This window comes from Selaginella moellendorffii, unplaced genomic scaffold (assembly GCF_000143415.4).
Source record: "Selaginella moellendorffii unplaced genomic scaffold, v1.0 SELMOscaffold_64, whole genome shotgun sequence".
Classification (NCBI taxonomy): Eukaryota; Viridiplantae; Streptophyta; class Lycopodiopsida; order Selaginellales; family Selaginellaceae; genus Selaginella; species Selaginella moellendorffii.
The window spans coordinates 768,809-788,074 of NW_003314325.1; the positions used below are offsets into that span (position 1 = coordinate 768,809).

Genomic DNA, 19,266 nt, shown 5'->3' on the forward strand with positions numbered 1-19,266 from the left:
TTAAATACACTTTACTAAATATACCATAATTCTGGCCGTAGAAAATTTCATGGATTTTTTCTCTCAGGCTCGCTGGTTTTGGAGGTGGGAGCGTTGTCCCGCTTAAATGGCAATCCACAGTTTGAGAGGAGTATGCGCAGTACTAGTGAACTGAACTTACTGGGAACGAACCTTGACATAACTGAAGATTTGTTCGATTGCATATTCTGGAACGCAGAGAGAGTTCAGTAGCTTTGGTTCTGACCTCCAGCATGGATGTAAAGCGGATTTGAGTCACTGAAGGCGGAAGTTTGCTGGCTGAGAAAGAATCCAACAGCTCCAAATTTCCTTTAGCTCCAATCTAAACTCGCCTCAAGATGTTCGTCTTTCGCTGATATCTATTCTGACTTGAGCATTGAGAACGTGTGTTTCATTGTAGATCATTCCAACCATGGTGGTGAAACCATGGTTATCAACATTAAGGTGCTACTACTGCCACTGGAGTAAAAGTTTGTGCGAGCTTTTGTGTGAGTTCGTGCTCTTGGATGTTTATCTATGGGAGATTGCCCCCTTTGTTTGCTCAATCTATTCTCTTTTCTCTTGGCTCTCCAGAAATTATGGCTCCTACTCGAAAGCTTGTGCTTGCATCGCTCCTCTCATGCCTGGTCATCACTGCGGCTTTTGCTGCTGCAGTTTTGTTTAGTTCTTTCTCCAAAATCTCGATAGTTTCTGTGTCCACACCAGCGACGACCATGGCGATCCATCAGCAAACTACAGTGCTCAATAGTATAACTCTCTGTGTGTTTTTCATGACGTTTTTTCTGTGGATCTTAGCCTTCCTTTACACGGCTAGGCCATGTTTTGTTCTTTGAAGTTAAGCTTGACTCGAGAAAATAAAGTGGTCAAGAAATGGATGATCTTGCTCGCCGGGTCTACTCTGCTGGATTTGTCACAGTCTTCGCTGGTTGTGAATTTCGAGTCGGAGGACACGTTCATTGACCCTGAAGGCAGCGCTCGCGGCAGTGGAAGCGTATACAATTTCTAGATTTTGAAAAGCGCTGTTTTCTGCTAGATTCCAAGTGGCTTGCAGGTTGGTGGTGGTATAAACTCGGGGAACGCGAAGTCCTATCTCGATACTGGAGCAAGTCATGTGTTGTCACCTCGGTAAGTGTTTTATATCAGTCTTGGAATTTAACTCTTAACATTGTGTGTGTGTGAGATTAAGTTTTGCTCTGGCATTCTCTCGAGAGCGAGGAGTGCAATGCGATCGTCTGGATGGCAATGGTGCCGGATTTCGCTCACAAGGGACTCCTCTTGGAAACTCGAGTTTGGTGCCCGGAAGAGGCTCATTGCTTCTTGGAGGTGGCCAATTCCAGAGATAGGCCGAGAGGAGCACTGTGCGCGCCATCTTGCTCTTGTAAGGCATTCGATCGTAAATAAACTTTGCATTTTCAAGATGGTTTCTAGAGGTGAGCATATGGATCATTGTTGCCCAAGAGATGAGCCATCTTTAGGAAGGAATCTAGTGCCTCGTCCAAATGCCCATTCGAGGCATATGCGCCAAGCATGGAGTTCCAAGCCACCACGTGCCTCTCAAACAAACATTTAGCCTCCTCCAAGCAGCCATGAGGTGCATAGCCGTCGATCATAGCCGTAAATGCCACCTCATTAAGATCCGGGGCATCTTCAAAGAGATTCTTTGCTTGCCCCATATGCCCGGCCTGGTGATCATGGTCGTCCATGTTACTAGGGCATTCTATCAAAGAGATCTTTAGCTTCATCCAGCCGCTGGTTCTGGCAGTGGCCTTGGATCATGGCCGTCCACGGCGCGTGAGAGATGCCCGTTATGGGCCATGGCCGTGCTAGAAACGGGGGTTTGCTCCGGCATGGAGTGGAATACCGCCTCCGCCTCGCCGAGATTGCCACTCGGCGAGTACATCTCGATCATCGCGTTCCAGGTGATGGAATTCTTTGCAGGGATGCGATCGAAGAGCTGCTTGGCGCGCTGCACGTCCCCGGCCGCGGCTTCAGGTCGTGGTTGCGAATGTAGGCCTGGAGGGTGAGATTCCAAGAGAAGAGATTGGGATCCGAGGTAGAATCGAAGACCGATCGCGCTTCCTCCAGGCAGCCGCAGCGGCCATACATCTGGACGAGGAGATTTCGCAGGAAGACGCTGTTGTTGTGGTCGCTGTGAAGGATCTGGGCGATGGATCCGGCGGCCATTGTCGCAAGATGTGACGAGGGCGGCAAGCTCTTATGCGCATCGCATCATGGCCGTTGGATGATGGGGACGTCCGAGGTTCAAGTCCTGGCAGGTTCTAGCTTCCCGATGTTTTTCACGGCATCCCCCATCGCTCAGCTGCACTCCAAATGCCGGGCGCGCTCGTCAACGACAGAATTAACTTCCTGGACACAAGTGGAAGAGAGCAGGCTGGTTTTCCGGGCGATGGATCAAAAGGATATCATCTCCTAATGTCTTGCGCAGCTTACGTTTGGGTTGAGCGTCTCAGCGGCAGTGCAAGATCTATCCTATCCGGTAAGCTCTTATTCCGTTTGCTCTCTTCTTGTTTCTTCTTTTCCAGTTGTGAGTTTTCGATTATGTTGACACGGTTGTGATGATCGGACAAGCCAGCACTTTCCAAAAGGACAGCACTATCCATACTTATGGAAGCATCGTCTACGTGAAATGCACATCTACTATACGATCTACATCTCGGACGACTGTCCTAAGTCCATCTACCGGTACAAGAAAACTCATTTATATTTTGGAGAGAACTAAACGAGTGAAAAAAAGGTGGCCATAGAGACTGGAACCCTCCAAATACGCTGCGTTCTAGCTGATAGTCGTCAGCTGCTCTATACCGATGGCTTTCCAGTAAGAAACGTGTTTAACCGTGTTATATGCGCTTGCTTCAATGGAGCGTTCAACACCGCTCAAACAGGAGGCTTGGACATGCGAGTGATAGTAAGCAAGATAAGCAGGGTCTGACCTGAGGTTCTGCTCCGCCTCCACCACATCCAGCAGCTGATGATATCTCCAGAGGATCTCAAGGTCTGTCAATCTTTCTCCTCGAGTTTTAACAAGTTTGTCCTTTTACTGAAATCTTGGTTATCTCTTAAGGTTTCTAAGCAATGCACGGCGTTATTGCTTTCTACAAAGACACCACGAGAGTCCTTGTTAACACTCTTGGATTTCAAAGTTATGGAGGCACACGCTCCATACGTCTGGGTGGGATGTTTTCTCAGAAATCCTGGAGGTCTCGAGTTTTCTTGACTTTTAGTTTTAGGGAAGGTCAGGTATGGACGTCCATGAGCAAGATGAGATTGCAGTTTCGCAATGGTTTCAAGACGCATGAGCCGCAGGTCTTCGAGATCATAACCTTTCCAAAGTTTGGCATTGGACAGCGTGCGTTTCTCATCCAGACTCAAGGTATGTATATGGCCGTTGTGCATTTTTTATGGTTTTTATGTTTTTGATAGAGGGAAACATACTGTGGGACTGCATCTCATTTCTAGACGATGCCACAGTGGCGATAATCAAGTCACTAGGTGGATTGAGAGCGATTGCCATTTCTCACCCGTATTACTACAGCACAAGGCTTCCCGGTTTATACCCGCGAATGGTATTGTCTACCTTTGTTTCTCTCTTTCATTTCGATCTCTCTGTATCCATACTTTTGCAGAATGGTTTACCAGCACGAAAAGGTGAAGTTCTACTATGGGAGGGACTCACGCTTTTAGCCTTGCACAAATCCTCCACTGGTCTCATGGAGCTCAAGGAGAGGTGTTTTATTCACTGGAGATATCTTACAGGTATAAACTTCTGTCGTTTACAAACTTTGTTTTCGTTTTGTTTTCCTCACTCCATGTTTGATTTGTAGGTGGGGATAAACAACAAAACAGTGAGCATAATGAGATCGTACCCAAAGTATATACCACTCGTCCATGTTTGATTTGTAGGTGGGGATGGACAACAAAATAGTGATGATAGTGAGATCGTATCTAAACTATGTACCACTCTTGTCAAGCCACACTAAAAGGATAGGCCAGGTGATCGAGCCATGGGATTTTGGGAGGCTCTACATTGCGTTTCAGGACAGAAAGGATGACGCTGCTTAAGCATCACAATTATTGATTGACTCTCAAGTAATGAATCAGACTGAAACTCGAGATGCTTTTCTGATTATGATTTGCCATAACATTGTTTCCAAAGTTAAATTGGACATTTGTTTTTGTGAGGGAGAAAATAACTTAGAGTGAGCAGTGTTACAGCATACACAGTGGATACATGGAGTTTCTTTTTACAAGATCTTTTGTCTAACCTCTAAGCTTCTCCAATGCTTGTCTTACATCTTCAACTCTTGCAATTTCCTTAAGCAGATTGTTTATCTTCTTCAATTCATCATATTTATGCCCTTTCCTGTTTTTGAATGCCCGGATGACAATTCCATTGCTGGGCTGCAAGCAAAAGGACTCTGGCTTGTCGTCCACGATCACCGTGTGTTTGAGGTCCCGCCCTAACCTTGAAAGATCTTTCACAACCTTTCTCCCTCCCACTTCCTTGGGCGAGCATGAATCTCTGTAGAGGCGATGGGTGAAGAGATTCCCAGCTGGGTCGAGCCTATCCAATATCCTGTCCGCATAAAGCTTCACCGCCCGAGTAAAAACCACGATCTCGTATATTTGACTCATCTCATTTAGAAATGTATCCACACCTGGCCGCTTTGCGACAAGGTAGCGCTGCAATGGAAGAGTCTTCCCACTGAAGAGCTTGAGGGACGCTGTGGCCTTGTGGGCATGAATTAGTGTCTCATCCATGTCTAACACAAGCGTGGGTTTCTCCTCCAAAGCTGGCGGTAGTAGTGGAGAACTGTGTGTCACCTTTACCTTTTTGTTCTTTACTTTGGTCACCATGTCGAGCGTTGCAAAACTCCAATCGCCATATTCTCTCGCCCTCTTCATCGCTCTGATAAAAAAGAAAGAAAGAACGCAAGCCCTAATTGTAAAGGATCTTTATAAATCAAATTAAATACACTTTACTAAATATACCATAATTCTGGCCGTAGAAAATTTCATGGATTTTTTCTCTCAGGCTCGCTGGTTTTGGAGGTGGGAGCGTTGTCCCGCTTAAATGGCAATCCACAGTTTGAGAGGAGTATGCGCAGTACTAGTGAACTGAACTTACTGGGAACGAACCTTGACATAACTGAAGATTTGTTCGATCACATATTCTGGAACGCAGAGAGAGTTCAGTAGCTTTGGTTCTGACCTCCAGCATGGATGTGAAGCGGATTTGAGTCACTGAAGGCGGAATTTTGCCGGCTGAGAAAGAATCCAACAGCTCCAAATTTCCTTTAGCTCCAATCTAAACTCGCCTCAAGATGTTCGTCTTTTGCTGATATCTATTCTGACTTGAGCATTGAGAACGTGTGTTTCATTGTAGATCATTCCAACCATGGTGGTGAAACCATGGTTATCAACGTTAAGGTGCTACTACAGCCACTGGAGGAAAAGTTTGTTCGAGCTTTTGTGTGAGTTCGTGCTCTTGGATCTTTATCTATGGGCGATTGCCCCCTTTGTTTGCTCAATCTATTCTCTTTTCTCTTGGCTCTCCAGAAATTATGGCTCCTACTCGAAAGCTTGTGCTTGCATCGCTCCTCTCATGCCTGGTCATCACTGCGGCTTTTGCTGCTGCAGTTTTGTTTAGTTCTTTCTCCAAAATCTCGATAGTTTCTGTGTCCACACCAGCGACGACCATGGCGATCCATCAGCAAACTACAGTGCTCAATAGTATAACTCTCTGTGTGTTTTTCATGACGTTTTTTCTGTGGATCTTAGCCTTCCTTTACACGGCTAGGCCATGTTTTGTTCTTTGAAGTTAAGCTTGACTCGAGAAAATAAAGTGGTCAAGAAATGGATGATCTTGCTCGCCGGGTCTACTCTGCTGGATTTGTCACAGTCTTCGCTGGTTGTGAATTTCGAGTCGGAGGACACGTTCATTGACCCTGAAGGCAGCGCTCGCGGCAGTGGAAGCGTATACAATTTCTAGATTTTGAAAAGCGCTGTTTTCTGCTAGATTCCAAGTGGCTTGCAGGTTGGTGGTGGTATAAACTCGGGGAACGCGAAGTCCTATCTCGATACTGGAGCAAGTCATGTGTTGTCACCTCGGTAAGTGTTTTATATCAGTCTTGGAATTTAACTCTTAACATTGTGTGTGTGTGAGATTAAGTTTTTGCTCTGGCATTCTCTCGAGAGCGAGGAGTGCAATGCGATCGTCTGGATGGCAATGGTGCCGGATTTCGCTCACAAGGGACTCCTCTTGGAAACTCGAGTTTGGTGCCCGGAAGAGGCTCATTGCTTCTTGGAGGTGGCCAATTCCAGAGATAGGCCGAGAGGAGCACTGTGCGCGCCATCTTGCTCTTGTAAGGCATTCGATCGTAAATAAACTTTGCATTTTCAAGATGGTTTCTAGAGGTGAGCATATGGATCATTGTTGCCCAAGAGATGAGCCATCTTTAGGAAGGAATCTAGTGCCAAATGCCCATTCGAGGCATATGCGCCAAGCATGGAGTTCCAAGCCACCACGTGCCTCTCAAACAAACATTTAGCCTCCTCCAAGCAGCCATGAGGTGCATAGCCGTCGATCATAGCCGTAAATGCCACCTCATTAAGATCCGGGGCATCTTCAAAGAGATTCTTTGCTTGCTCCATATGCCCGGCCTGGTGATCATGGTCGTCCATGTTACTAGGGCATTCTATCAAAGAGATCTTTAGCTTCATCCAGCCGCTGGTTCTGGCAGTGGCCTTGGATCATGGCCGTCCACGGCGCGTGAGAGATGCCCGTTATGGGTCATGGCCGTGCTAGAAACGGGGGTTTGCTCCGGCATGGAGTGGAATACCGCCTCCGCCTCGCCGAGATTGCCACTCGGCGAGTACATCTCGATCATCGCGTTCCAGGTGATGGAATTCTTTGCAGGGATGCGATCGAAGAGCTGCTTGGCGCGCTGCACGTCCCCGGCCGCGGCTTCAGGTCGTGGTTGCAAATGTAGGCCTGGAGGGTGAGATTCCAAGAGAAGAGATTGGGATCCGAGGTAGAATCGAAGACCGATCGCGCTTCCTCCAGGCAGCCGCAGCGGCCATACATCTGGACGAGGAGATTTCGCAGGAAGACGCTGTTGTTGTGGTCGCTGTGAAGGATCTGGGCGATGGATCCGGCGGCCATTGTCGCAAGATGTGACGAGGGCGGCAAGCTCTTATGCGCATCGCATCATGGCCGTTGGATGATGGGGACGTCCGAGGTTCAAGTCCTGGCAGGTTCTAGCTTCCCGATGTTTTTCATGGCATCCCCGATCGCTCAGCTGCACTCCAAATGCCGGGCGCGCTCGTCAACGACAGAATTAACTTCCTGGACACAAGTGGAAGAGAGCAGGCTGGTTTTCCGGGCGATGGATCAAAAGGATATCATCTCCTAATGTCTTGCGCAGCTTACGTTTGGGTTGAGCGTCTCAGCGGCAGTGCAAGATCTATCCTATCCGGTAAGCTCTTATTCCGTTTGCTCTCTTCTTGTTTCTTCGTTTCCAGTTGTGAGTTTTCGATTATGTTGACACGGTTGTGATGATCGGACAAACCAGCACTTTCCAAAAGGACAGCACTATCCATACTTATGGAAGCATCGTCTACGTGAAATGCACATCTACTATACGATCTACATCTCGGACGACTGTCCTAAGTCCATCTACGGGTACAAGAAAACTCATTTATATTTTGGAGAGAACTAAACGAGTGAAAAATAGGTGGCCATAGAGACTGGAACCCTCCAAATACGCTGCGTTCTAGCTGATAGTCGTCAGCTGCTCTATACCGATGGCTTTCCAGTAAGAAACGTGTTTAACCGTGTTATATGCGCTTGCTTCAATGGAGCGTCCAACACCGCTCAAACAGGAGGCTTGGACATGCGAGTGATAGTAAGCAAGATAAGCAGGGTCTGACCTGACCACATCCAGCAGCTGATGATATCTCCAGAGGATCTCAAGGTCTGTCAATCTTTCTCCTCGAGTTTTAACAAGTTTGTCCTTTTACTGAGATCTTGGTTATCTCTTAAGGTTTCTAAGCAATGCACGGCGTTATTGCTTTCTACAAAGACACAACGAGAGTCCTTGTTAACACTCTTGGATTTCAAAGTTATGGAGGCACACGCTCCATACGTCTGGGTGGGATGTTTTCTCAGAAATCCTGGAGGTCTCGAGTTTTCTTGACTTTTAGTTTTAGGGAAGGTCAGGTATGGACGTCCATGAGCAAGATGAGATAGCAGTTTCGCAATGGTTTCAAGAAGCATGAGCCGCAGGTCTTCGAGATCATAACCTTTTTAAAGTTTGGCATTGGACAGCGTGCGTTTCTCATCCAGACTCAAGGTATGTATGTTTGGAGCTATGGCCGTTGTGCATTATTTATGGTTTTTATGTTTTTGATGGAGGGAAACATACTGTGGGACTGCATCTCATTTCTAGACGATGCCACAGTGGCGATAATCAAGTCACTAGGTGGATTGAGAGCGATTGCCACCTCTCACCCGCATTACTACAGCACAAACTCTCGATGGAGCGAGGCTTTTGGAGGCGTCCCGGTTTATATCCACGGATGGTATTGTCTACCTTTGTTTCTCTCTTTCATTTCGATCTCTCTGTATCCATACTTTTGCAGAGTGGTTTACCAGCATGAAAAGGTTAAGTTCTACTATGGGAGGGACTCACGCTTTTAGCCATTTTTCTGTTGCACAAATCCTCCACTGGTCTCATGGAGCTCAAGGGAGAGGTGTTTTATTCACTGGAGATATCTTACAGGTATAAACTTCCGTCGTTTACAAACTTTGTTTTCGTTTTGTTTTCCTCACTCCATGTTTGATTTGTAGGTGGGGATGGACAACAAAACAGTGAGCATAATGAGATCGTATCCAAGCTATATACCACTCTCGTCCATGTTTGATTTGTAGGTGGGGATGGACAACAAAATAGTGAGCATAATGAGATCGTATCTAAACTATATACCACTCTTGTCAAGCCACACTAAAAGGATAGGCCAGGTGATCGAGCCATGGGATTTTGGGAGGCTCTACGTTGTGTTTCAGGACAGAGAGGATGACGCTGCTTAAGCATCACAATTATCGATTGACTCTCAAGTAATGAATCAGACTGAAACTCGATATGCTTTTCTGATTATGATTTGCCATAACATTGTTTCCAAAGTTAAATTGGACATTTGTTTCTGTGAGGGAGAAAATAACTTAGAGTGAGCAGTGTTACAGCATACACAGTGGATACATGGAGTTTCTTTTTACAAGATCTTTTGTCTAACCTCTAAGCTTCTCCAATGCTTGTCTTACATCTTCAACTCTTGCAATTTCCTTAAGCAGATTGCTTATCTTCTTCAATTCATCATATTTATGCCCTTTCCTGTTTTTGAATGCCCGGATGACAATTCCATTGCTGGGCTGCAAGCAAAAGGACTCTGGCTTGTCGTCCACGATCACCGTGTGTCTGAGGTCCCGCCCTAACCTTGAAAGATCTTTCACAACCTTTCTCCCTCCCACTTCCTTGGGCGAGCATGAATCTCTGTAGAGGCGATGGGTGAAGAGATTCCCAGCTGGGTCGAGCCTATCCAATATCCTGTCCGCATAAGGCTTCACCGCTCGAGTAAAAACCACGATCTCATATATCTGACTCATCTCATTTAGAAATGTATCCACACCCGGCCGCTTTGCGACAAGGTAGCGCTGCAATGGAAGAATCTTCCCACTGAAGAGCTTGAGGGACGCTGTGGACTTGTGGGCATGGATTAGTGTCTCGTCCATGTCTAACACAAGCGTGGGTTTTTCCTCCAAAGCTGGTGGTAGTAGTGGAGAACTGTGTGTCACCTTTACCTTTTTGTTCTTTACTTTGGTCACCATGTCGAGCGTTGCAAAACTCCAATCGCCATATTCTCTCGCCCTCTTCATCGCTCTGATAAAAAAGAAAGAAAGAACGCAAGCCCTAATTGTAAAGGATCTTTATAAATCAAATTAAATACACTTTACTAAATATACCATAATTCTGGCCGTCGAAAATTTCATGGATTTTTTCTCTCAGGCTCGCTGGTTTTGGAGGTGGGAGCGTTGTCCCGCTTAAATGGCAATCCACAGTTTGAGAGGAGTATGCGCAGTACTAGTGAACTGAACTTACTGGGAACGAACCTTGACATAACTGAGGATTTGTTCGATTGCATATTCTGGAACGCAGAGAGAGTTCAGTAGCTTTGGTTCTGACCTCCAGCATGGATGTAAAGCGGATTTGAGTCACTGAAGGCGGAAGTTTGCCGGCTGAGAAAGAATCCAACAGCTCCAAATTTCCTTCTCAAGATGTTTGTCTTTCGCTGATATCTATTCTGACTTGAGCATTGAGAACGTGTGTTTCATTGTAGATCATTCCAACCATGGTGGTGAAACCATGGTTATCAACGTTAAGGTGCTACTACTGCCACTGGAGTAAAAGTTTGTGCGAGCTTTTGTGTGAGTTCCTGCTCTTGGATGTTTATCTATGGGAGATTGCCCCCTTTGTTTGCTCAATCTATTCTCTTTTCTCTTGGCTCTCCAGAAATTATGGCTCCTACTCGAAAGCTTGTGCTTGCATCGCTCCTCTAATGCCTGGTCATCACTGCGGCTTTTGCCGCTGCAGTTTTGTTTAGTTCTTTCTCCAAAATCTCGATAGTTTCTGTGTCCACACCAGCGACGACCATGGCGATCCATCAGCAAACTACAGTGCTCAATAGTATAACTCTCTGTGTGTTTTTCATGACGTTTTTTCTGTGGATCTTAGCCTTCCTTTACACGGCTAGGCCATGTTTTGTTCTTTGAAGTTAAGCTTGACTCGAGAAAATAAAATGGTCAAGAAATGGATGATCTTGCTCGCCGGGTCTACTCTGCTGGATTTGTCACAGTCTTTGCTGGTTGTGAATTTCGAGTCGGAGGACACGTTCATTGACCCTGAAGGCAGCGCTCGCGGCAGTGGAAGCGTATACAATTTCTAGATTTTGAAAAGCGCTGTTTTCTGCTAGATTCCAAGTGGCTTGCAGGTTGGTGGTGGTATAAACTCGGGGAACGCGAAGTCCTATCTCGATACTGGAGCAAGTCATGTGTTGTCACCTCGGTAAGTGTTTTATATCAGTCTTGGAATTTAACTCTTAACATTGTGTGTGTGTGAGATTAAGTTTTGCTCTGGCATTCTCTCGAGAGCGAGGAGTGCAATGCGATCGTCTGGATGGCAATGGTGCCGGATTTCGCTCACAAGGGACTCCTCTTGGAAACTCGAGTTTGGTGCCCGGAAGAGGCTCATCGCTTCTTGGAGGTGGCCAATTCCAGAGATAGGCCGAGAGGAGCACTGTGCGCGCCATCTTGCTCTTGTAAGGCATTCGATCGTAAATAAACTTTGCATTTTCAAGATGGTTTCTAGAGGTGAGCATATGGATCATTGTTGCCCAAGAGATGAGCCATCTTTAGGAAGGAATCTAGTGCCTCGTCCAAATGCCCATTCGAGGCATATGCGCCAAGCATGGAGTTCCAGGCCACCACGTGCCTCTCAAACAAACATTTAGCCTCCTCCAAGCAGCCATGAGGTGCATAGCCGTCGATCATAGCCGTAAATGCCACCTCATTAAGATCCGGGGCATCTTCAAAGAGATTCTTTGCTTGCTCCATATGCCCGGCCTGGTGATCATGGTCGTCCATGTTACTAGGGCATTCTATCAAAGAGATCTTTAGCTTCATCCAGCCGCTGGTTCTGGCAGTGGCCTTGGATCATGGCCGTCCACGGCGCGTGAGAGATGCCCGTTATGGGCCATGGCCGTGCTAGAAACGGGGGTTTGCTCCGGCATGGAGTGGAATACCGCCTCCGCCTCGCCGAGATTGCCACTCGGCGAGTACATCTCGATCATCGCGTTCCAGGTGATGGAATTCTTTGCAGGGATGCGATCGAAGAGCTGCTTGGCGCGCTGCACGTCCCCGGCCGCGGCTTCAGGTCGTGGTTGCGAATGTAGGCCTGGAGGGTGAGATTCCAAGAGAAGAGATTGGGATCCGAGGTAGAATCGAAGACCGATCGCGCTTCCTCCAGGCAGCCGCAGCGGCCATACATCTGGACGAGGAGATTTCGCAGGAAGACGCTGTTGTTGTGGTCGCTGTGAAGGATCTGGGCGATGGATCCGGCGGCCATTGTCGCAAGATGTGACGAGGGCGGCAAGCTCTTATGCGCATCGCATCATGGCCGTTGGATGATGGGGACGTCCGAGGTTCAAGTCCTGGCAGGTTCTAGCTTCCCGATGTTTTTCATGGCACGCTGCGAGAACTCATCCCCCATCGCTCAGCTGCACTCCAAATGCCGGGCGCGCTCGTCAACGACAGAATTAACTTCCTGGACACAAGTGGAAGAGAGCAGGCTGGTTTTCCGGGCGATGGATCAAAAGGATATCATCTCCTAATGTCTTGCGCAGCTTACGTTTGGGTTGAGCGTCTCAGCGGCAGTGCAAGATCTATCCTATCCGGTAAGCTCTTATTCCGTTTGCTCTCTTCTTGTTTCTTCGTTTCCAGTTGTGAGTTTTCGATTATGTTGACACGGTTGTGATGATCGGACAAACCAGCACTTTCCAAAAGGACAGCACTATCCATACTTATGGAAGCATCGTCTACGTGAAATGCACATCTACTATACGATCTACATCTCGGACGACTGTCCTAAGTCCATCTACGGGTACAAGAAAACTCATTTATATTTTGGAGAGAACTAAACGAGTGAAAAATAGGTGGCCATAGAGACTGGAACCCTCCAAATACGCTGCGTTCTAGCTGATAGTCGTCAGCTGCTCTATACCGATGGCTTTCCAGTAAGAAACGTGTTTAACCGTGTTATATGCGCTTGCTTCAATGGAGCGTCCAACACCGCTCAAACAGGAGGCTTGGACATGCGAGTGATAGTAAGCAAGATAAGCAGGGTCTGACCTGACCACATCCAGCAGCTGATGATATCTCCAGAGGATCTCAAGGTCTGTCAATCTTTCTCCTCGAGTTTTAACAAGTTTGTCCTTTTACTGAAATCTTGGTTATCTCTTAAGGTTTCTACGGCGTTATTGCTTTCTACAAAGACACAACGAGAGTCCTTGTTAACACTCTTGGATTTCAAAGTTATGGAGGCACACGCTCCATACGTCTGGGTGGGATGTTTTCTCAGAAATCCTGGAGGTCTCGAGTTTTCTTGACTTTTAGTTTTAGGGAAGGTCAGGTATGGACGTCCATGAGCAAGATGAGATTGCAGTTTCGCAATGGTTTCAAGAAGCATGAGCCGCAGGTCTTCGAGATCATAACCTTTCCAAAGTTTGGCATTGGACAGCGTGCGTTTCTCATCCAGACTCAAGGTATGTATATGGCCGTTGTGCATTTTTTATGGTTTTTATGTTTTTGATAGAGGGAAACATACTGTGGGACTGCATCTCATTTCTAGACGATGCCACAGTGGCGATAATCAAGTCACTAGGTGGATTGAGAGCGATTGCCACCTCTCACCCGCATTACTACAGCACAAACTCTCGATGGAGCGAGGCTTTTGGAGGCGTCCCGGTTTATACCCGGGAATGGTATTGTCTACCTTTGTTTCTCTCTTTCATTTCGATCTCTCTGTATCCATACTTTTGCAGAGTGGTTTACCAGCACGAAAAGGTGAAGTTCTACTATGGGAGGGACTCACGCTTTTAGCCTTGCACAAATCCTCCACTGGTCTCATGGAGCTCAAGGAGAGGTGTTTTATTCACTGGAGATATCTTACAGGTATAAACTTCTGTCGTTTACAAACTTTGTTTTCGTTTTGTTTTCCTCACTCCATGTTTGATTTGTAGGTGGGGATGGACAACAAAACAGTGAGCATAATGAGATCGTACCCAAAGTATATACCACTCGTCCATGTTTGATTTGTAGGTGGGGATGGACAACAAAATAGTGAGGATAGTGAGATCGTATCTAAACTATGTACCACTCTTGTCAAGCCACACTAAAAGGATAGGCCAGGTGATCGAGCCATGGGATTTTGGGAGGCTCTACGTTGAGTTTCAGGACAGAGAGGATGACGCTGCTTAAGCATCACAATTATTGATTGACTCTCAAGTAATGAATCAGACTGAAACTCGAGATGCTTTTCTGATTATGATTTGCCATAACATTGTTTCCAAAGTTAAATTGGACATTTGTTTTTGTGAGGGAGAAAATAACTTAGAGTGAGCAGTGTTACAGCATACACAGTGGATACATGGAGTTTCTTTTTACAAGATCTTTTGTCTAACCTCTAAGCTTCTCCAATGCTTGTCTTACATTTTCAACTCTTGCAATTTCCTTAAGCAGATTGCTTATCTTCTTCAATTCATCATATTTATGCCCTTTCCTGTTTTTGAATGCCCGGATGACAATTCCATTGCTGGGCTGCAAGCAAAAGGACTCTGGCTTGTCGTCCACGATCACCGTGTGTCTGAGGTCCCGCCCTAACCTTGAAAGATCTTTCACAACTTTTCTCCCTCCCACTTCCTTGGGCGAGCATGAATCTCTGTAGAGGCGATGGGTGAAGAGATTCCCAACTGGGTCGAGCCTATCCAATATCCTGTCCGCATAAGGCTTCACCGCTCGAGTAAAAACCACGATCTCATATATCTGACTCATCTCATTTAGAAATGTATCCACACCCGGCCGCTTTGCGACAAGGTAGCGCTGCAATGGAAGAATCTTCCCACTGAAGAGCTTGAGGGACGCTGTGGCCTTGTGGGCATGGATTAGTGTCTCGTCCATGTCTAACACAAGCGTGGGTTTTTCCTCCAAAGCTGGCGGTAGTAGTGGAGAATTGTGTGTCACCTTTACCTTTTTGTTCTTTACTTTGGTCACCATGTCGAGCGTTGCAAAACTCCAATCGCCATATTCTCTCGCCCTCTTCATCGCTCTGATAAAAAAGAAAGAAAGAACGCAAGCCCTAATTGTAAAGGATCTTTATAAATCAAATTAAATACACTTACTAAATATACCATCGTAGAAAATTTCATGGATTTTTTCTCTCAGGCTCGCTGGTTTTGGAGGTGGGAGCGTTGTCCCGCTTAAATGGCAATCCACAGTTTGAGAGGAGTATGCGCAGTACTAGTGAACTGAACTTACTGGGAACGAACCTTGACATAACTGAAGATTTGTTCGATTGCATATTCTGGAACGCAGAGAGAGTTCAGTAGCTTTGGTTCTGACCTCCAGCATGGATGTAAAGCGGATTTGAGTCACTGAAGGCGGAAGTTTGCTGGCTGAGAAAGAATCCAACAGCTCCAAATTTCCTTTAGCTCCAATCTAAACTCGCCTCAAGATGTTCGTCTTTCGCTGATATCTATTCTGACTTGAGCATTGAGAACGTGTGTTTCATTGTAGATCATTCCAACCATGGTGGTGAAACCATGGTTATCAACATTAAGGTGCTACTACTGCCACTGGAGTAAAAGTTTGTGCGAGCTTTTGTGTGAGTTCGTGCTCTTGGATGTTTATCTATGGGAGATTGCCCCCTTTGTTTGCTCAATCTATTCTCTTTTCTCTTGGCTCTCCAGAAATTATGGCTCCTACTCGAAAGCTTGTGCTTGCATCGCTCCTCTAATGCCTGGTCATCACTGCGGCTTTTGCTGCTGCAGTTTTGTTTAGTTCTTTCTCCAAAATCTCGATAGTTTCTGTGTCCACACCAGCGACGACCATGGCGATCCATCAGCAAACTACAGTGCTCAATAGTATAACTCTCTGTGTGTTTTTCATGACGTTTTTTCTGTGGATCTTAGTCTTCCTTTACACGGCTAGGCCATGTTTTGTTCTTTGAAGTTAAGCTTGACTCGAGAAAATAAAGTGGTCAAGAAATGGATGATCTTGCTCGCCGGGTCTACTCTGCTGGATTTGTCACAGTCTTCGCTGGTTGTGAATTTCGAGTCGGAGGACACGTTCATTGACCCTGAAGGCAGCGCTCGCGGCAGTGGAAGCGTATACAATTTCTAGATTTTGAAAAGCGCTGTTTTTCTGCTAGATTCCAAGTGGCTTGCAGGTTGGTGGTGGTATAAACTCGGGGAACGCGAAGTCCTATCTCGATACATGTGTTGTCACCTCGGTAAGTGTTTTATATCAGTCTTGGAATTTAACTCTTAACATTGTGTGTGTGTGAGATTAAGTTTTGCTCTGGCATTCTCTCGAGAGCGAGGAGTGCAATGCGATCGTCTGGATGGCAATGGTGCCGGATTTCGCTCACAAGGGACTCCTCTTGGAAACTCGAGTTTGGTGCCCGGAAGAGGCTCATTGCTTCTTGGAGGTGGCCAATTCCAGAGATAGGCCGAGAGGAGCACTGTGCGCGCCATCTTGCTCTTGTAAGGCATTCGATCGTAAATAAACTTTGCATTTTCAAGATGGTTTCTAGAGGTGAGCATATGGATCATTGTTGCCCAAGAGATGAGCCATCTTTAGGAAGGAATCTAGTGCCTCGTCCAAATGCCCATTCGAGGCATATGCGCCAAGCATGGAGTTCCAAGCCACCACGTGCCTCTCAAACAAACATTTAGCCTCCTCCAAGCAGCCATGAGGTGCATAGCCGTCGATCATAGCCGTAAATGCCACCTCATTAAGATCCGGGGCATCTTCAAAGAGATTCTTTGCTTGCTCCATATGCCCGGCCTGGTGATCATGGTCGTCCATGTTACTAGGGCATTCTATCAAAGAGATCTTTAGCTTCATCCAGCCGCTGGTTCTGGCAGTGGCCTTGGATCATGGCCGTCCACGGCGCGTGAGAGATGCCCGTTATGGGTCATGGCCGTGCTAGAAACGGGGGTTTGCTCCGGCATGGAGTGGAATACCGCCTCCGCCTCGCCGAGATTGCCACTCGGCGAGTACATCTCGATCATCGCGTTCCAGGTGATGGAATTCTTTGCAGGGATGCGATCGAAGCGCTGCACGTCCCCGGCCGCGGCTTCAGGTCGTGGTTGCGAATGTAGGCCTGGAGGGTGAGATTCCAAGAGAAGAGATTGGGATCCGAGGTAGAATCGAAGACCGATCGCGCTTCCTCCAGGCAGCCGCAGCGGCCATACATCTGGACGAGGAGATTTCGCAGGAAGACGCTGTTGTTGTGGTCGCTGTGAAGGATCTGGGCGATGGATCCGGCGGCCATTGTCGCAAGATGTGACGAGGGCGGCAAGCTCTTATGCGCATCGCATCATGGCCGTTGGATGATGGGGACGTCCGAGGTTCAAGTCCTGGCAGGTTCTAGCTTCCCGATGTTTTTCATGGCATCCCCGATCGCTCAGCTGCACTCCAAATGCCGGGCGCGCTCGTCAACGACAGAATTAACTTCCTGGACACAAGTGGAAGAGAGCAGGCTGGTTTTCCGGGCGATGGATCAAAAGGATATCATCTCCTAATGTCTTGCGCAGCTTACGTTTGGGTTGAGCGTCTCAGCGGCAGTGCAAGATCTATCCTATCCGGTAAGCTCTTATTCCGTTTGCTCTCTTCTTGTTTCTTCGTTTCCAGTTGTGAGTTTTCGATTATGTTGACACGGTTGTGATGATCGGACAAACCAGCACTTTCCAAAAGGACAGCACTATCCATACTTATGGAAGCATCGTCTACGTGAAATGCACATCTACTATACGATCTACATCTCGGACGACTGTCCTAAGTCCATCTACCGGTACAAGAAAACTCATTTATATTTTGGAGAGAACTAAACGAGTGAAAAATAGGTGGCCATAGAGACTGGAACCCTCCAAATACGCTGCGTTCTAGCTGATAGTCGTCAGCTGCTCTATACCGATGGCTTTCCAGTAAGAAACGTGTTTAACCGTGTTATATGCGCTTGCTTCAATGGAGCGTTCAACACCGCTCAAACAGGAGGCTTGGACATGCGAGTGATAGTAAGCAAGATAAGCAGGGTCTGACCTGAGGTTCTGCTCCGCCTCCACCACATCCAGCAGCTGATGATATCTCCAGAGGATCTCAAGGTCTGTCAATCTTTCTCCTCGAGTTTTAACAAGTTTGTCCTTTTACTGAGATCTTGGTTATCTCTTAAGGTTTCTAAGCAATGCACGGCGTTATTGCTTTCTACAAAGACACCACGAGAGTCCTTGTTAACACTCTTGGATTTCAAAGTTATGGAGGCACACGCTCCATACGTCTGGGTGGGATGTTTTCTCAGAAATCCTGGAGGTCTCGAGTTTTCTTGACTTTTAGTTTTAGGGAAGGTCAGGTATGGACGTCCATGAGCAAGATGAGATTGCAGTTTCGCAATGGTTTCAAGACGCATGAGCCGCAGGTCTTAGAGATCATAACCTTTCCAAAGTTTGGCATTGGACAGCGTGCGTTTCTCATCCAGACTCAAGGTATGTATGTTTGGAGCTATGGCCGTTGTGCATTTTTTATGGTTTTTATGTTTTTGATAGAGGGAAACATACTGTGGGACTGCATCTCATTTCTAGACGATGCCACAGTGGCGATAATCAAGTCACTAGGTGGATTGAGAGCGATTGCCACCTCTCACCCGCATTACTACAGCACAAACTCTCGATGGAGCGAGGCTTTTGGAGGCGTCCCGGTTTATATCCACGGATGGTATTGTCTACCTTTGTTTCTCTCTTTCATTTCGATCTCTCTGTATCCATACTTTTGCAGAGTGGTTTACCAGCATGAAAAGGTTAAGTTCTACTATGGGAGGGACTCACGCTTTTAGCCATTTTTCTGTTGCACAAATCCTCCACTGGTCTCATGGAGCTCAAGGAGAGGTGTTTTATTCACTGGAGATATCTTACAGGTATAAACTTCTGTCGTTTACAAACTTTGTTTTCGTTTTGTTTTCCTCACTCCATGTTTGATTTGTAGGTGGGGATGGACAACAAAACAGTGAGCATAATGAGATCGTATCCAAGCTATATACCACTCTCGTCCATGTTTGATTTGTAGGTGGGGATGGACAACAAAATAGTGAGCATAATGAGATCGTATCTAAACTATATACCACTCTTGTCAAGCCACACTAAAAGGATAGGCCAGGTGATCGAGCCATGGAATTTTGGGAGGCTCTACGTTGCGTTTCAGGACAGAGAGGATGACGCTGCTTAAGCATCACAATTATCGATTGACTCTCAAGTAATGAATCAGACTGAAACTCGAGATGTCTTTCTGATTATGATTTGCCATAACATTGTTTCCAAAGCTAAATTGGACATTTGTTTTTGTGAGGG

General features: G+C 46.6%; 4 protein-coding genes and 6 long non-coding RNA genes across 15 annotated transcripts; 8 read left to right on the forward strand and 2 right to left on the reverse strand.

Moving 5' to 3' along the window:
* Window positions 1-12: 12 nt before the first annotated feature.
* LOC9645149 lies at window positions 13-3,568 on the forward strand. Of its 5 annotated transcripts, none has more exons than XR_002994223.1 (6): window positions 15-2,515; window positions 2,612-2,721; window positions 2,774-2,854; window positions 2,922-3,031; window positions 3,101-3,409; window positions 3,460-3,568. It is a non-coding gene; the product is annotated as an uncharacterized LOC9645149 (long non-coding RNA). The 5 variants fall into 5 exon arrangements; XR_002994221.1 differs by having other exon boundaries at window positions 16-2,294; window positions 2,339-2,515; window positions 2,774-3,031; XR_002994222.1 differs by having other exon boundaries at window positions 17-2,515; window positions 2,774-3,031; window positions 3,101-3,208; window positions 3,267-3,409.
* Window positions 3,569-3,587: 19 nt separating this feature from the next.
* LOC9645150 (uncharacterized protein YmaE) lies at window positions 3,588-9,192 on the forward strand. Its single transcript, XM_024689979.1, has 4 exons — window positions 3,588-3,602; window positions 8,680-8,819; window positions 8,888-8,908; window positions 8,969-9,192. The coding sequence occupies exons 2-4, from the start codon at window positions 8,694-8,696 to the stop codon at window positions 9,125-9,127; spliced, it is 306 nt and encodes a 101-aa protein (XP_024545747.1). The 5' UTR covers window positions 3,588-3,602; window positions 8,680-8,693; the 3' UTR covers window positions 9,128-9,192.
* On the forward strand, window positions 3,672-4,165 carry LOC112351674. The gene is made up of 2 exons (XR_002994229.1): window positions 3,672-3,792; window positions 3,940-4,165. It is a non-coding gene; the product is annotated as an uncharacterized LOC112351674 (long non-coding RNA).
* Window positions 6,519-7,878, forward strand: LOC112351673. The gene is made up of 3 exons (XR_002994228.1): window positions 6,519-7,514; window positions 7,611-7,720; window positions 7,773-7,878. It is a non-coding gene; the product is annotated as an uncharacterized LOC112351673 (long non-coding RNA).
* Window positions 9,193-9,325: 133 nt separating the features above from the next.
* LOC9648730 (probable C-terminal domain small phosphatase) lies at window positions 9,326-10,746 on the reverse strand. The gene is made up of 2 exons (XM_002984865.2): window positions 10,655-10,746; window positions 9,326-9,974 (listed from the first exon to the last, which is right to left on the reverse strand). The coding sequence occupies exons 1-2, from the start codon at window positions 10,744-10,746 to the stop codon at window positions 9,326-9,328; spliced, it is 741 nt and encodes a 246-aa protein (XP_002984911.2).
* Window positions 10,747-10,978: 232 nt separating this feature from the next.
* Window positions 10,979-12,907, forward strand: LOC112351672. The gene is made up of 3 exons (XR_002994227.1): window positions 10,979-12,543; window positions 12,640-12,749; window positions 12,802-12,907. It is a non-coding gene; the product is annotated as an uncharacterized LOC112351672 (long non-coding RNA).
* A 99-nt stretch (window positions 12,908-13,006) lies between these two features.
* On the forward strand, window positions 13,007-14,190 carry LOC9645151. Its single transcript, XM_024689975.1, has 6 exons — window positions 13,007-13,041; window positions 13,111-13,209; window positions 13,278-13,410; window positions 13,463-13,629; window positions 13,690-13,819; window positions 13,888-14,190. Exons 1-6 carry the CDS (start codon window positions 13,018-13,020, stop codon window positions 13,986-13,988), a joined length of 654 nt encoding a protein of 217 aa, XP_024545743.1. The 5' UTR covers window positions 13,007-13,017; the 3' UTR covers window positions 13,989-14,190.
* Window positions 14,191-14,323: 133 nt separating this feature from the next.
* Window positions 14,324-14,968, reverse strand: LOC9648731 (probable C-terminal domain small phosphatase). Its single transcript, XM_002984866.2, has one exon. It carries the CDS (start codon window positions 14,966-14,968, stop codon window positions 14,324-14,326), a length of 645 nt encoding a protein of 214 aa, XP_002984912.2.
* A 1,111-nt stretch (window positions 14,969-16,079) lies between these two features.
* On the forward strand, window positions 16,080-18,320 carry LOC9645152. 2 transcript variants are annotated; one of them, XR_002994225.1, is made up of 4 exons: window positions 16,080-17,514; window positions 17,611-17,720; window positions 17,773-18,207; window positions 18,266-18,320. It is a non-coding gene; the product is annotated as an uncharacterized LOC9645152 (long non-coding RNA). The 2 variants fall into 2 exon arrangements; XR_002994226.1 differs by lacking the exon at window positions 18,266-18,320 and having other exon boundaries at window positions 16,128-17,514; window positions 17,773-18,030; window positions 18,100-18,111.
* Window positions 18,321-18,697: 377 nt separating this feature from the next.
* LOC112351671 lies at window positions 18,698-19,243 on the forward strand. Its single transcript, XR_002994219.1, has 2 exons — window positions 18,698-18,836; window positions 18,905-19,243. It is a non-coding gene; the product is annotated as an uncharacterized LOC112351671 (long non-coding RNA).
* Window positions 19,244-19,266: the final 23 nt, after the last annotated feature.

Coding starts and splice junctions, on each gene's coding strand:
- LOC9645150 (XM_024689979.1), top strand. CDS start 8,694: ATGAAAAGGTTAAGTTCTACTATGGGAGGGACTCACGCTTTTAGCCAT. Junction 8,820..8,887: donor TCACTGGAGATATCTTACAG/GTATAAACTTCC, acceptor TTTGATTTGTAG/GTGGGGATGGACAACAAAAC. Junction 8,909..8,968: donor TGGGGATGGACAACAAAACA/GTGAGCATAATG, acceptor TTTGATTTGTAG/GTGGGGATGGACAACAAAAT.
- LOC9648730 (XM_002984865.2), bottom strand. CDS start 10,746: ATGGTCGTCGCTGGTGTGGACACAGAAACTATCGAGATTTTGGAGAAA. Junction 9,975..10,654: donor AAAGCCGCAGTGATGACCAG/GCATTAGAGGAG, acceptor CTTTTTTATCAG/AGCGATGAAGAGGGCGAGAG.
- LOC9645151 (XM_024689975.1), top strand. CDS start 13,018: ATGATATCTCCAGAGGATCTCAAG. Junction 13,042..13,110: donor TATCTCCAGAGGATCTCAAG/GTCTGTCAATCT, acceptor TTATCTCTTAAG/GTTTCTACGGCGTTATTGCT. Junction 13,411..13,462: donor GTTTCTCATCCAGACTCAAG/GTATGTATATGG, acceptor TTTTTGATAGAG/GGAAACATACTGTGGGACTG.
- LOC9648731 (XM_002984866.2), bottom strand. CDS start 14,968: ATGAAGAGGGCGAGAGAATATGGCGATTGGAGTTTTGCAACGCTCGAC.